Genomic DNA, 15,546 nt, shown 5'->3' on the forward strand with positions numbered 1-15,546 from the left:
CTTTATCCACAGTGCATGTTACTCCTTCAAAGAACTCCTATAAATTGGCTAAACATGATTCCCCTTTCACAGAACCATGCTGACTGTTCCCGAATACTTTGAGTTTTTCTGTGCCCAGCTATAGCCGTTTAATGATCGATTCTAACACCTTCACCACGACAGACGTCAAGCTAACTGGCATATTTTCTGCACAGCCCCCCTTCTTGAATAGAGAGGTTATATTTGCTACTTTCCAGTCTGATGGAAGCTTTTCAGAATCTAATGAATTTGAAAAATTAACACCAATGCATCTACTACCTCATTAGCCACCTCTTTTAAGACCCTAGGATGAAGCCCATCAGGACCTGGGGACTTGTCATCCCACAGCTCCATTAGTTTGGTCAGTACCATTTCCTTGGTGATTGTAATTTCACCGAGTTCCTCTCTTCCTTCCACCTCCTGATTTAGGAGTGTGAGTGCCACCTCCTGAACCACACTGATTTCCCCCTGTGCTGGCTCATGGCCCACACAGAAGCAGCAGCTCAGATCATGTTTTTTCTGGCCCAGGCCATATCCTCCAGCCCAGTTGCAGCACATGGAGTAAGAGTGACCATGTCCAGGTACCAGCGAGGGCCATATGGTTAAAGGGAAATGAGCTGATTGTATCCTCTGCCCACAGGAGAGTCCACATCTCCCAGAGCACCTGCAACTGCCTGAATGGAGAGTTTGAGCTTGAACCAGGAGAAGGGGAAAAGAGGAATGAGTATTTGCGGGAGAAGGGGATCAAGACATACCTGGTGGTGGTGCCAAAATCAACAGCCGTCAAGAATGGGATCAACGGAGTGGTCAGTACTGGGGTCGGGGACCAGAGAGCCGGGGGAACGGGGTGAGAGGTCCGAGGACTCAGCATCTTAATTGAACCGGTGATCTCTCCCTGATTTAACTAGAAATCTCACTTTCTCTCTCTCTCTCTCTCCCTTATTTTACTGTGAGCTCTCTCTCCCTGGTTTAACTGACCATGCCCTCTCTCTCTAATTGAACCAGCGATCTCTATCTCTGATTCAACCTGCGATCTCTCTCGCTGTGTCCGATTTAACTGGCAATCTCTCTAATTTTCTCTGATTTAACTGGCGATCTCTCTCACTCTCTCTGATTTAACCGGCGATCTCTCTCACTCTCTCTGATTTAACCGGCGCTCTCTCTCATTCACTCCCCCATATTTAACCAGTGATCTCTTTCGCTCCCGCAATTTTGGTCATCTCTGTTCCTGATCTAACCAGTGATAGGAACATAGGAGCTGGAGTAGGCCAGAAGGGCAGGACTGGCAGCTCAATATTCCAGGGTATAGAATCTTCAGGCGTGACGGGGGCATTGTAAAAGAGGAGGTGATATTGCACTATTGATCAGGGAGTCAATTACTGCAGGAAGGAGGGATGATATCTTAGAAAGTTTTCAAATGAGGCCACATGGGTAGACAAAAAAGGGGGTAATCACTTTGCTGGGAGTGTACTACAGACCTCTAAACAGTCAGGGAGAAATAGAGGAGCAGAAATGTAGGCAAATCTCAGAGAGCTGTAAAAATAATAGGGTAATAATTGTAGGGGATTCTAACTTCCCCAGTATTAACTGGGATAGTCTTAACGCAAAAGGCTTAAAGGGGGCGGAATTCTTAAAGTGCATCCAGGAGAGCTTTTTGAGCCAGTACGTAGAAAGTCCTACAATAGAAGGGGCAGTACTAGACCTAATCCGAGGGAATGAAGCCGAAAAAGTGGTAGAAGTGTCAGTGGGGGAGCATTTCAGGGATAGTGACCATAACTCTAAGATTTAAGGTAATTATGGAAAAGGACAAAGATGGACCAGAAATAAAGATACTGAATTGGGGGAAGGCCGATTTCAATATGATAAAACAGGATCTGGGAGCAGCTACTTGTAGGAAAGTCTACATCAGACCAGTGGGAGTCATTCAAAAAGGAAATAGTGGGAGCTCAGAGCCAACATGTTCCCGTAAAGGTGAAGGGTAGGACCAGTAAGTCCAGGGAATCCAGGATGTCAAGGGATATAGAGGATTGGATAAGGAAAAAAAGGAGGCTTATGGCAGATTCAGAGGGCTAAAAACAGCAGAAGTCCTGGAGGAGTATAGAAAGTGTAGGGGGGTACTTAATGAGGAGAGCGAAGAGGGGCATGAAAAAACACTGGCGGGCAAAATAAAGGAAAATCCCAAGGGTTTTTATAAGTATATTAAGGGCAAGAGGATAACCAGGGAAAGAGTAGGGCCCATTAGGGACCAAACTGACAATCTGTGTGTGGAGCCAGAGGACATAGGTGAGGTTTTAAATGATTACTTTTCATCTGTGTTCACTATGGAGAAGGATGATGTAGGTGTAGAGATCAGGCAGGGGGGATTGTCTTATACTTGAACATATTAGCATTGAAAGGGAGGAAGTATTAGCTGTTTTAGAGGGCTTAAAAGTGGATAAATCCCCAGACCCAGATGAGATGTATCCCAGGCTGTTATGTGAGGCAAGGGAGGAGATAGCAGGGGCTCTGACACAAATTTTCAAATCCTCTCTGGCCACAGGAGAAGTGCCAGAGGACTGGAGGACAGCGAATGTGGTACCATTATTCAAGAAGGATAGTAGGGATAAACCAGGTAATTACAGGCCAGTGAGTCTAACATCAGTGGTAGGGAAACTGTTGAGGGACAGGATTAATCTCCACTTGGAGAACAAAGAACAGTACAGCACAGGAACAGGCCATTCGGCCCTCCAAGCCTGCACCGATCTTTGATGCCTGCCTAAACTAAAACCTTCTGCACTTCCGGGGTCCGTATCCCTCTATTCCCATCCTATTCATGTATTTGTCAAGATGCCTCTTAAACGTCGCTATTGTACCTGCTTCCACCACCTCCCCCGGCAGCAAGTTCCAGGCACTCACCACCCTCTGTGTAAAGAACTTGCCTCGCACATCCCCTCTAAACTTTACCCCTCGCATCTTAAACCTATGCCCCCTTGTAACTGACTCTTCCACCCTGGGAAAAAGCTTCTCACTATCCACTCTGTCCATGCCGCTCATAACTTTGTAAACCTCTATCATGTTGCCCCTCCACCTCCGTCGTTCCAGTCAAAACAATCTGAGTTTATCCAACCTCTCCTCATAGCTAATACCCTCCAGACCAGGCAACATCCTGGTAAACCTCCTCTGTACCCTCTCCAAAGCCTCCACGTCTTTCTGGTAGTGTGGCGACCAGAATTGCACGCAATATTCTAAGTGTGGCCTAACTAAGGTTCTGTACAGCTGCAACATGACTTGTCAATTTTTATACTCTATGCCCCGACCGATGAAGGCAAGCATGCCGTATGCCTTCTTGACTACCTTATCCACCTGCGTTGCCACTTTCAGTAACCTGTGGACCTGTACGCCCAGATCTCTCTGCCTGTCAATACTCCTCAGGGTTCTGCCATTTACTATAGAGGCAAGAATTAATCAGGGATAGTCAGCATGGCTTTGTCAGGGGGAGATCATGTTTAACAAATTTGAGTGAATTTTTTGAGGAGGTGACTAGATGTGTAGATGAGGGTAAAGCAGTTGATGTAGTCTACATGGACTTCAGTAAGGCTTTTGATAAGGTCCTGCATGGGAGATTGGTTAAGAAGGTAAGAGTCCATGGGATCCAAGGCAATTTGGCAAATTGGATCCAAAATTGGCTTAGTGGCAGGAGGCAGAGGGTAACGGTCAAGGGTTGTTTCTGCGATTGGAAGCCTGTGACCAGTGGTGTACCGCAGGGATCGGTGCTGGGACCCTTGCTGTTTGTTGTGTACATTAATGATTTAGACGTGAATCTAGGAGGTATGATCAGTAAGTTTGCAGATGACACAAAAATTGGTGGTGTTGTAAATAGTGAGGAGGCAAGCCTTAGATTACAGAACAATATAGATGGGCTGGTAAGATGGGCGGAGCAGTGGCAAATGGATTTTAATCCTGAGAATTGTGAGGTGATGCATTTTGGGAGGACTAACAAGGCAAGGGAATATACAATGGATGGTAGGACCCTAGGAAGTACAGAGGGTCAGAGGGATCTTGGTGTACTTGTCCATAGATCACTGAAGGCAGCAGCACAGGTAGATAAGGTGGTTAAGAAGGCATATGGAATACATACCTTTATTAGCCAAGGCATAGAATATGAGCAGGGAGGTTATGATGAAGATGTATAAAACGTTAGTGAGGCCACAGCTGGAGTACTGTGTACAGTTCTGGTCACCACACTATAGGAAGGATGTGATTACACTGGAGAGGGTGCAGAGGAGATTCACCAGGATTTTGCCTGGGCTGGAGCATTTCAGCTACGAAGGGAGACTGGATAGGTACTTGAAACGCCGTAGCATACAGGGCAACGGGCCAAGTGCTGGAAAGTGAGATTAGAATAGATAGGCTTTATGGCTGGTGTGGACACGGTGGGCCAAAGGGCCTCTTCCTGTGCTGTATAACTCTATGACTCTGTGATGCAGCCATCGAGTCTGCCCCGCCATTCAATACAATCATGTCTGATCATCCACTTCAATGCTTTTTCCCGCACTATCCCCACATCCCTTTATGATATTTCTATTTAGAAATCTGTCAATCTCTGCTTTAAACATATACAATGACTGAGCTTCCACAGCCCTCTGAGGTAGAGAATTCCAAGGATTCACAACCCTCTGAGTAAAGACATTTCTCCTCATCTCTGTCCTAAGTGGCTTCTCCCTTATTTTGAAATTGTGTCCCCTGGTTCGAGACTCCCCAACCAGGTGAACATCTTAGCTGCATCTACCCTGTCCATCCCTTTAAGTATTTTGTAGGTTTCAATGAGATCACCTCTCATTCTTCGAAACTCTATAGAATACAGGCCCAGTTTCCCCAATCTCATTTCATACGACAGTCCCACCATCCCGGGAACAAGTCTGGGGAACCTTCATTGCACTCCCTCTATGGCAATAATATCCTTCCTAAGGTAAGGGGATCAAAACTACACACACTCCTCCAGGTGTGGTCTAACCAAGGTTCTATACAATTGAAGCAAGACTTCACTACTCCTGTATAGAGGCCTGCTACCTGACCCGAACCTGACGGGACCTGACGGCATGTGTCGGGTTGGGCCCATCTTCCGTGGCCGACTTTTGGGCTCGGCTCGGGTCGGCCGAGTACAGGTCGAGTCGGGTGGGGTCAGGCCAGACACACACGGTAAGTGCTCTGCTGGTAAGTATTAAAAATAAAAAACTTACCTGAGCTGGGAGTCCGGGACAAAACTGAGTCTGCGCAGTCAGCGAGTTACGTCATTATGACATCATCGCACATGCGCTGCAGCTTCTTGCAGATTCGGTGTCAGGTAGGTAAGTAAAGGGATGGTCGGCTCGGGTCGGGTCGGGTCGAGTAGTGGTGGGTTTGGGTCGGGTCGGGCTCGCGGCAAAATTGGAGGGACTTGGGCAGGGTCGGGCTCGGGTCCGCTGTGGTTTGGTCGGGTTCGGGTCGAGTTCTTTTTCCCGACCTAAAGCAGGACTCTACTCCTGTACTCAAATCCTCTTGCGATAAAGGCTAACATACCGTTCGCATTCCTAATTGCTTGCTGCACCTGCATGTTAGCTTTCAGTGACTTATTGATGAGGACACCCAAGTCCCTTTGTACATCTACACTTTCTAATCTCTTACCATTTAAGAAATACTCTGCACATCTGTTCTTCCTAGCAATGTGGATAACCTCATATTTTCCCACATTATATTCCATCTGCCACGTTCTTGCCCACTCACTAAGTCTTTCCAAATCCCCTTGAAGCTGCTTTGCATCTTCCTCACAACACACATTTCCACCTAGTTTTGTGTCATCCGTGAACTTGGAAATACTACATTTGGTCCGCACATCCAAATCATTGATATATATTGTGAACAGCTGGGGCCCAAGTACTGATTCTTGCGGTTCCCCTCTAGTCACAGCCTGCCAATGCAAGAATGACCAATTTATACCTACTCTCTGTTTTCTGCCTGTTAATCAATCCTTAATCCATGCCAGTATATTACCTGCTATCCTAGAACAAAGAAAATTACAGCACAGGAACAGGCCCTTCGGCCCTCCAAGCCTGCGCCGATCCAGATCGTCTATCTAAACATGTCGCCTATTTTCTAAGGGTCTGTATCTCTTTGCTTCCTGCCCATTCATGTATCTGTCTAGATACATCTTAAAAGACGCTATCGTGCCCGCGTCTACCACCTCCGCTGGCAACGCGTTCCAGGTGCCCACCACCCTCTGCGTAAAGAACTTTCCACGCATATCACCCCTAAACTTTTCCCCTCTCACTTTGAACTCGTGACCCCTAGTAATTGAATCCCCCACTCTGGGAAAAAGCTTCTTGCTATCCACCCTGTCTATACCTCTCATGATTTTGTACACCTCAATCAGGTCCCCCCTCAACCTCCGTCTTTCTAATGAAAATAATCCTAATCTACTCAACCTCTCTTCATAGCTAGCGCCCTCCATACCAGGCAACATCCTGGTGAACCTTCTCTGCACCCTCTCCAAAGCATCTACATCCTTTTGGTAATGTGGCGACCAGAACTGCACGCAGTATTCCAAATGTGGCCAAACCAAAGTCTTATACAACTGTAACATGACCTGCCAACCCTTGTACTCAATACCCCGTCCTACGAAGGAAAGCATGCCGTATGCCTTCTTGACCACTCTATTGACCTGCGTTGCCACCTTCAGGGAACAATGGACCTGAACACCCAAATCTCTCTGTACATCAATTTTCCCCAGGACTTTTCCATTTACTGTATAGTTCACTCTTGAATTGGATCTTCCAAAATGCATCACCTCGCATTTGCCCTGATTGAACTCCATCTGCCATTTCTCTGCCCAACTCTCCAATCTATCTATATTCTGCTGTATTCTCTGACAGTCCCCTTCACTATCTGCTACTCCACCAATCTTAGTGTCGTCTGCAAACTTGCTAATCAGACCACCTATACTTTCCTCCAAATCATTTATGTATATCACAAACAACAGTGGTCCCAGCACGGATCCCTGTGGAACACCACTGGTCACACGTCTCCATTTTGAGAAACTCCCTTCCACTACTACTCTCTGTCTCCTGTTGCTCAGCCAGTTCTTTATCCATCTAGCTAGTACACCCTGGACCCCATGCGACTTCACTTTCTCCACCAGCCTACCATGGGGAACCTTATCAAACGCCTTACTGAAGTCCATGTATATGACATCTACAGCCCTTCCCTCATCAATCAACTTTGTCACTTCCTCAAAGAATTCTATTAAGTTGGTAAGACATGACCTTCCCTGCACAAAACCATGTTGCCTATCACTGATAAGCCCATTTTCTTCCAAATGGGAATAGATCCTATCCCTCAGTATCTTCTCCAGCAGCTTCCCTACCACTGACGTCAGGCTCACCGGTCTATAATTACCTGGATTTTCCCTGCAACCCTTCTTAAACAAGGGGACAACATTAGCAATTCTCCAGTCCTCCGGGACCTCACCCGTGTTTAAGGATGCTGCAAAGATATCTGTTAAGGCCCCAACTATTTCCTCTCTCGCTTCCCACAGTAACCTGGGATAGATCCCATCCGGACCTGGGGACTTGTCCACCTTAATGCCTTTTAGAATACCTAACACTTCCTCCCTCCTTATGCCGACTTGACCTAGAGTAATCAAACATCTGTCCCTATGTGCTTTAATTGTGCTAACTAACCTTCTGTGGGGGACTTTATCACAAGCCTTCTGAAAATCCAAGTATACTACGTCCACTGACTCCCCTTTATCAATTCTGTTATTAACTTCTTCAAAAAACTCCAACAGGTTCGTCAAACATGATTTCCCATTCATAAATCCATGTTGACCGTGCCCAATCAGATCATTATTATCCAAGTGTCCATTTATCACATCCTTTAGAATAGATTCTCACATTTTCCCTACTACTGATGTAAGGCTAACAGGTCTGTAGTTCCCTGTTTTCTCTCTCCCTCCCTTCTTAAATAGTGGGATGATCTCGGTCACTCTGTTTCTCTGATTTACCCAGCGATCTCTTTCGCTCCCTTATTGAACCGGTGATCTCTCTCTCTCTCTCGCTCTCTCCCTGATTTAGCCAATGATCTATTTCGCTCCCTGATTGAACCGGTGATCTCTCTCTCTCTCCCTGATTTAACCAGCAATCTCTCTCTCTCTATGTTTTTTATTCTTTCATGGTATGTGGGTGTCACTGGCCAAGCCAGCATTTGTTGCCTATCCCTAATTGCCCTTGAGAAGGTGGTGGTGAGCTGCCTTCTTGAACCGCTGCAGTCCATGTGAGGTAGGTACACCCACAGTGCTGTTAGGGAGGGAGTTCCAGGTTTTTGACCCAGCGACAGTGAAGGAATGGCGATATAGTTCCAAGTCAGGATGGTGTGTGACTTGGAGGGGAGCTTGCAGGTGGTGGTGTTCCCATACATCTGCTGCCCTTGTCCTTCTAGGTGGTAGAGGTCACGGGTTTGAGAGGTGCAGTTGAAGGAGGCTTGGTGAGTTGCTGCAGTACATCTTTTCAATGGAACACACTGTTGCCATTGTGCGCCAGTGGTGGAGGGAGTGAATGTTTAAGGTTGTGAATGGGGTGCCAGTCAAGCAGGCTGCTTTGTCCTGGATGGTGTCGAGCTTCTTGAGTGTTGTCGGAGCTGCTTCATCCAGGTAAGTGGAGAGTATTCGATCACACTCCTGACTTGTGCCTTGTCGATGGTGGGCAGGCTTTGGGGAGTCAGGAGGTGGGTTACTCACCACAGAATTCCCAGCTTCTGACCTGTTTTTGTAGCCACAATATTTATATGGCTACTCCAGTTCAGTTTCTGGTCAACATCCCCAGGATGTTGGATACAGCAAAGGCTACAAGCCCAGACAACATCCCGGCAGTAGTACTGAAGACTTGTACCCTGAGCAATACAGCTACAACATGGGCATCCACCCGACAATGTGGAAAATTGCCCAGGTATGTCCTGTCCACAAAAAGCAGGACAAATCCAATCCGGCCAATTACCGTCCCAGCAGTCTACTCTCCATCGTCAACAAAGTGATGGAAGGTGTCATCGACAGTGCTATCAAGTAGCATTTACACAGCAATAACCTGCTCGCTGATGCTCAGTTTGGGTTTTGCAAGAGCCACTCAGCTCCAGATCTCATTACAGCCTTGAGTCCAAACATGGGCAAAAGAGCTGAACTCAAGAGGTGAGGTGAGAGTGACTGCCCTTGACATCAAGGCAGCATTTGACTGAGTATGGCATCAAGGAACCCTAGTAAAACTGGAGTCAGTGGGAATCAGGAGGAAACTCTGTTGTTTTGAGTCATACCCAGCACAAAGGAAGATGGCTGTGGTTGTTGGAGGGCATCAGACATCACTGCAGGAGTTCCTCAGGATAGTGTCCTAGACCGAACCATCTTCAGCTGCTTCATTTATGACCTTCCCTCCATCATAATATCAGATTGGGGCTGCTCGTTGATGATTGCACAGTGGCTGCAACAGCTTTCAGAAAGCTCAACAGCATCCAGGACATAGCAGCCCACTTGATTGGCACCCCATCCACCACCTTAAAATTCACTCCCTCCACCACCGGTGCACAGTGGCAACAGTGTGTACCATATACAAGATGTACTGCAGCAACTCACCACACCTCCTTTGACAGCACCGCTCAAACCTGCGACCTCTTCCACCTAGAAGGACAAGGGCAGCAGATATGTGGGAACACCACCACCTGCAAGTTCCCGTCCAACTCACACACCATCCTGACTTGAAATTATATTGCTGTTCTTTCACTGTATTATGGTACGACTGCTCAGGACAAAGCCCCCAATCAAAATATATGATTCTGATTGCGGTGGGAGCAACGCACTGTGACTCCACAGGTCGCGTCATACATATCTTTAAGCTTTCCTAAATCAAAGAAAGCAGCAGCTGAATTGAAACAATCTTGTCACCCCCGAATGAGGCAAACCAAACCAGCTACCTTTAGATATCAACAAATTAACTGCTTATTAAAAAAACTAAAATCTTAAATACTACTAAGATAAACCAATATCGAAAGACCTTATAACTTATTTCAAGGATCTATCTCCCGCATTCGCAAACTTATACCCAAACTAATGGTAGTTTGGTGTTTAATTAGCTGCCCGAAAAAATAGAAATAACTATAAAGTCTTTGCAGATTACACTTCCTGACAGACAGTCCTCTGATTCCAAGTTCACTTGCAGTCTTCCAAGGCCTGATAAGGCGTGGATCCTTTCAGAGATAGGAATTCAACGGTTCAGTTCAGCATTTGAAGCATCTAACTCTTCTTTCCAGTGACACAGTGGCGTGGTGGTTAGCACTGCAGCCTCACAGCTCCAGCGACCCGGTTTCGGTTCTGGGTACTGCCTGTGCGGAGTTTGCAAGTTCTCCCTGTGACCACGTGGGTTTCCTCTGGGTGCTCCGGTTTCCTCCCACATGCCACAGACTTGCGGGTTGATAGGTAAATTGTCCATTGTAAAAATTGTCCCTAGTGTAGGTAGGTGGTAGGAGAATTGAGGGAAGGTGGGGATGTGAGAGGGAAAATGGGATTAATGTAGGATTAGTATGAATGGGTGGTTGATAGTCGGCACGGACCTGGTGTGCCGTAGGGCTTGTTTCGGTGCGGTATCTCTCTATGACTCTATGAACACAGTAGATCAAGAATTTGTTATTTCTTTAAGAAATTAATCTGGCTTGAAGCTTCTTTAGAATTTCGAGAGAGTGTAATAAATAGGGTTTAAATAGACTGAGAGAGAGCTCTCCTCTTTCCTTCATGTGTCAGAACAGTGTCTCTGCCAGCCAGTTTCAAAGTCAAATGGCAACATTGTATTTCGTCTCTTCTCGATTTGTATGGTTGTAGTTAAGCAACCAGAATGCACTTTCATTCAGTCTCTGGAGCTTGTTGCCTTAAAGAAGTACTAATCTTTTACAGCCTTAAAAGCGCACCACTTATTTCCTGAGGAGAAAAAAAAACAGGATTGTGACACCTCTGCGCCTGGCGAAATGAAACGCCATTCCCAAAAAGCATTTCATTACAATGTAAAAAATTGAAATTGAAAAACACTAATTTTTTTTCCCCGATGTATAGATATACAATTTGCTAAAATGGTAAGACTACAGCAACACGTTCCACCAGACCATTTTCAGCTTTAAATTTTACAAACGTCCCAATTAGTTCATTTCAAATTTCCAAACATAGTCTCCCAGTTGTTTCACGTTTTCCTTCCAAGTGTCCCTATTGTCCATCACCTCAGCCAGGTGAACTGCACAGCTAGGAGCACTGACCACTACTGGGTTCACTATTCTCTGAGAAGTTTCTCAAGTACCCCTTAACCTGTGTGGCATCACTTGACACTGGAGAACCCTGTCTGGTGTAACCAAAGCTGACTTTTCCTTATCTTGGGATGTCAAAGGAATTTGACAGTGTATCCCTCCAATACATTTGTCTCTTTAAGACCATGGTGTTGCCCATTCTTTCCATACAGTCCTTTAAATGAGAATTTGGTTTGGAGTCTGCCTTCTTTACTGCAGTTACTTTTTGGTCTATGCAAGTTTGAGCCGTCCCATCAGGTTTAGGCATCAAGACCACCTGAGAACGCCAGCTGTCCTGACTAGGTTCAACTAAGCTGCCCTTCAGCATGCGTTGTTCCTGTGCTTTCACTTGGGCCTGTCTGTCTGGATTCAAGTGGCAAGGAGGTTGTTTAAAGGGAATGGTTCCCCCTATACCCACATCATGTGTGGCTAAAGTTGCATATCCTGGCTTATCCCTATAAACTCTTTTAAATGTTGTGAAAAGCCTGGTTAGGTCTTCATGTTGTTTTACCTCTAAGCGCAAAAGCATATTGTTTAATTTTCCTCGCCATTTTGTATTCGCTAATCTGATGGTTGGAGGTACAATCTGAGAATTGTCTAGGCCTGCTTCTGCCTCATCCTCACTATCCTTTTCCTTCTCAACAGTCCCGATTATCTGACATACCTGTACTGGCTTATCCTCCTCCCTGCAGTAATATTGCTTTAGCATATTGTCAAGCTAGGGCCCCACCTGCCAAGAATGAGAAACATTAATTTTGTCATGAACATTGATTGTAAACTGTTACTGGAGTGAATAAAGGACTGGTTAAACAGATCAACTGTGGCTGGAAAAGACATTTGCATATTAACAGATAATGCTTGGAAGGACAAAGGACCATTCCCTGACATATTCAACCCACAATGGACCTTGATGACCAGGTATTGTGTGTAAGAGGAGCATTCCAGCGACTGCTAAGGTGATACAATCCAAGATCCAAGAGAGGAGGGGGAATTGCACTATTGATTAGGGAGGGCATCACGACAGTACTTAGAGAGGATATCCCGGGGGGAACGTCCAGCGAGGCCGTATGGGTAGAACTTAGAAATAAGGGGTGTTCACTTTGATGGGATTATACTATAGGCCCCCCAACAGTCAGAGGGAATTGGAGGAACATATATGTAGGGAAATCACAGATAGGTGTAGGAATTATATGGTTGTAATAGTAGGTGATTTTAACTTCCCTAATATTGACTGGGACTGCCTTAGTGCTAAGGAATCAGATGGGGAAGAATTTGTTAAGTGTGTCTAGGATAGTTTTCTGAAGCAGTATGTGGATGGCCCTACCAGAGAAAGGGCTACACTCGACCTCCTCTGAGGAAATGAGGCTGGGCAGGTGGTTGATGTGTCAGTGGGGGAGCACTTCGGCACCAGTGACCATAACTCTTATTAGCTTCAAGTTAGTTATGGAAAAGGATAGGACTGGTCCTCAAGTTGAAGTCCTAAATTGGGGGAAGGCTAATTTCGATGGCATCAGACAGGAACTCTCAAAAGTTGATTGGGAGAGGCTGTTTACAGGCAAAGGGACGTCTGGCAAATGGGAGGCTTTTAAAAGTGAGATAAGAAGAGTTCAGGGCCGGCATGTTCCTGTCAGATGGAAGGGCAAGGCTGGCAAGTTTAGGGAACCTTGGTTGACAAGGGATATTGAGGGTCTGGTCAGGACAAAGAAGGAGGCATATGTCAGGTATAGGCAGCTGGGATCAAGCGAGTCCCTCGAGCAGTATATGGGGTGTAGCAGTACAATTAAGAAGGAAATTAGGAGGGCGAAAAGGGGCCATGAGATTTCCCTGGCAGATAAGATAAAGGAGAATCCTAAAAGATTCTATATGTATATTAAGAGTAAAAGGGTAGCTAGGGAGAGAGTAGGTCCCCTTAAGGATCAGTGTGGTAATCTATGTGTGGAGCCACGGGAAATGGGCGAGGTCTTAAATGAATACTTCTTGTCAGCCCAAGCCTGGATATTGTCCAGGTCTTGCTGCATTTCTACACGGGCTGCTTCAGTTTCTGAGGAGTCGTGAATGGTGCTGAACATTGTGCAATCATCAGCGAACATCCCCACTTCTGACCTTATGATTGAAGGAAGATCATTGAGGAAGCAGCTGAAGATGGTTGGGCTGAGGACACTACCCTGAGGAACTCCTGCAGTGATGTCCTGGAGCTGAGATGATTGACCTCCAAAAACCACAACCAGCTTCCTTTGCGCTAGGTATGACTCCAACCAGTGGAGAGTTTTCCCCCTGATTCCAGTTGACTTCAGTTTTACCAGGGCTCCTTGATGCCATGCTCAGTCAAATACTGCCTTGATGTCAAGGGCAGTCACTCTCACTTCACCTCTTGAGTTCAGCTCTTTTGTCCATGTTTGAACCAAGGCTGTAATAAGGTCAGGAGCTGAGTGGCCCTGGCAGAATCCAAACTGAGCTTCACTGAGCAGGTTATTGCTAAGCAAGTGCTGCTTGATGGCACTGTTGATGACACCTTCCATCACTTTATTGATGATTGAGAGTAGACTGATGGGGCGGTAATTGGCTGGGTTGGACTTGTCCTGCTTTTTGTGTACAGGACATACCTGGGCAATTGTCCACATTGCAGGGTAGATGCCAGTGTTGTAGCTGTACTGGAACAGCTTGGCTAGGGGCGTGGCAAGTTCTGGAGCACAGGTCTTCAGTACTATTGCTGGAATATTGTCAGGGCCCATAGCCTTTGCAGTATCCAGTGCCTTCAGTCGTTTCTTGATATCACGCGGAGTGAATCGAATTGGCTGATGTCGCATCGATGATGCTGGGGACTTCAGGAGTAGGCCGAGATGGATCATCAACTTGGCACTTCTGGCTGAAGATTGTTGCAAATGCTTCAACCGTATCTTTTGCACTGATGTGCTGGGCTCCCCTATCATTGTGGATGGGGATATTTTGGAGCCACCTCCTCCAGTTAGTTGTTCAATTGTCCACCACCATTCACGGCTGGATGTAGCAGGACTGCAGAGCTTATAACTGATCGGTTGGTTATGGGATTGCTTAGCTCTGTCTATTGCATGCTGCTTATGCTGTATGGCACGCAAGTAGTCCATCACCAGGTTAATACCTCATTTTGAGGTATGCCTGGTGTTGCTCCTGGCAAGCCCTCCTACACTCTTCGTTGAACCAGGGTTGGTCTCCTGGCTTGATGGTAATGGTAGAGTGGGGGATATGCCGGGCCATGAGGTTACAGATTGTGGTTGAGTACAATTCTGCTGCTGCTGATGGCCCACAGCGCATCATGGATGCCGAGTTTTGTATTGCTAGATCTGTTCGACATCTATCTCATTTAGCACGGTGGTAGTGCCACAGAACACGATGGAGGGTATCCTCAATGTGAAGGCAGGAGTTTGTCTCCACAAGGACTGTGCGGTGGTCACTCCTACTAATACTGTCATGGACAGATGCATCTGCGACAGGTAGATTGGTGAGGACGAGGTCAAGGATGTTGTTCCCTCTTGTTGGTTCCCTCACCACCTGCTGCAGACCCAGTCTAGCAGCTATGTCCTTTAGGACTCAGCCAGCTCGGTCAGTAGTGCCACTCATGGTGATAGACATTGAAGTCCCCCACCCAGAGTACATTCTACGCCCTTGGCACCCTCAGTGCTTCTTCCAAGTGGTGTTCAACATGGAGGAGTACTGACACATCAACTGAGGGAGGGCGGTAGGTGGTAATCAGCGGGAGATTTCCTAGCCCATGTTTGACCTGATACCATGAGACTGCATGGGGTCCGGAGTCGATGTTGAGGACTCCTAAGGCAACTCTCTCCCGACTGTATACCACTGTGCCACCACCTCTGGTGGGTCTGTTCTGCTGGTGGGACTGGACATACCCGGGGATGGTGATGGCAGTGTCTGGGACATTGTAAGGTATGATTGTTCCTGTAATTGTATGAACTTGTTCCTCTAATTGCTCCGTTTCCTTAATTTCACTTGGTTCCTCTGCAATTATAGGAGAAATTGATACTTTTGATCCAGCCAAATCATTTCCTCGGAGTAGATCAATTCCCTTTACTGGCAAAGATGAGGGAACTAAATGTAATATTTCCAAATTTGCAGATGACACAAAACTGGGTGGGAGGGTGAGTTGTGAGGAGGATGCAGAGAGGCTTCAGGGTGATTTGGACAAGTTGAGTGAGTGGGCAAATGCATGGA

At 46.5% G+C, this 15,546-nt stretch overlaps 1 protein-coding gene across 2 annotated transcripts in view; it reads left to right on the forward strand.

The window, feature by feature from the left end:
* The window catches only part of adcy3a (adenylate cyclase 3a), a 147,836-nt gene that overhangs the window by 26,942 nt on the left and 105,348 nt on the right, over nt 1-15,546 (forward strand). For both annotated transcript variants that reach the window (XM_068028425.1, XM_068028423.1), the window contains exon 7: nt 659-824. In XM_068028425.1, the coding sequence (XP_067884526.1) occupies nt 659-824 (166 nt within the window). The remainder of the gene's footprint in view (nt 1-658; nt 825-15,546) is intronic.

The sequence above is a fragment of the Heterodontus francisci genome, unplaced genomic scaffold (genome assembly GCF_036365525.1).
Source record: "Heterodontus francisci isolate sHetFra1 unplaced genomic scaffold, sHetFra1.hap1 HAP1_SCAFFOLD_705, whole genome shotgun sequence".
Taxonomy (NCBI): Eukaryota; Metazoa; Chordata; class Chondrichthyes; order Heterodontiformes; family Heterodontidae; genus Heterodontus; species Heterodontus francisci.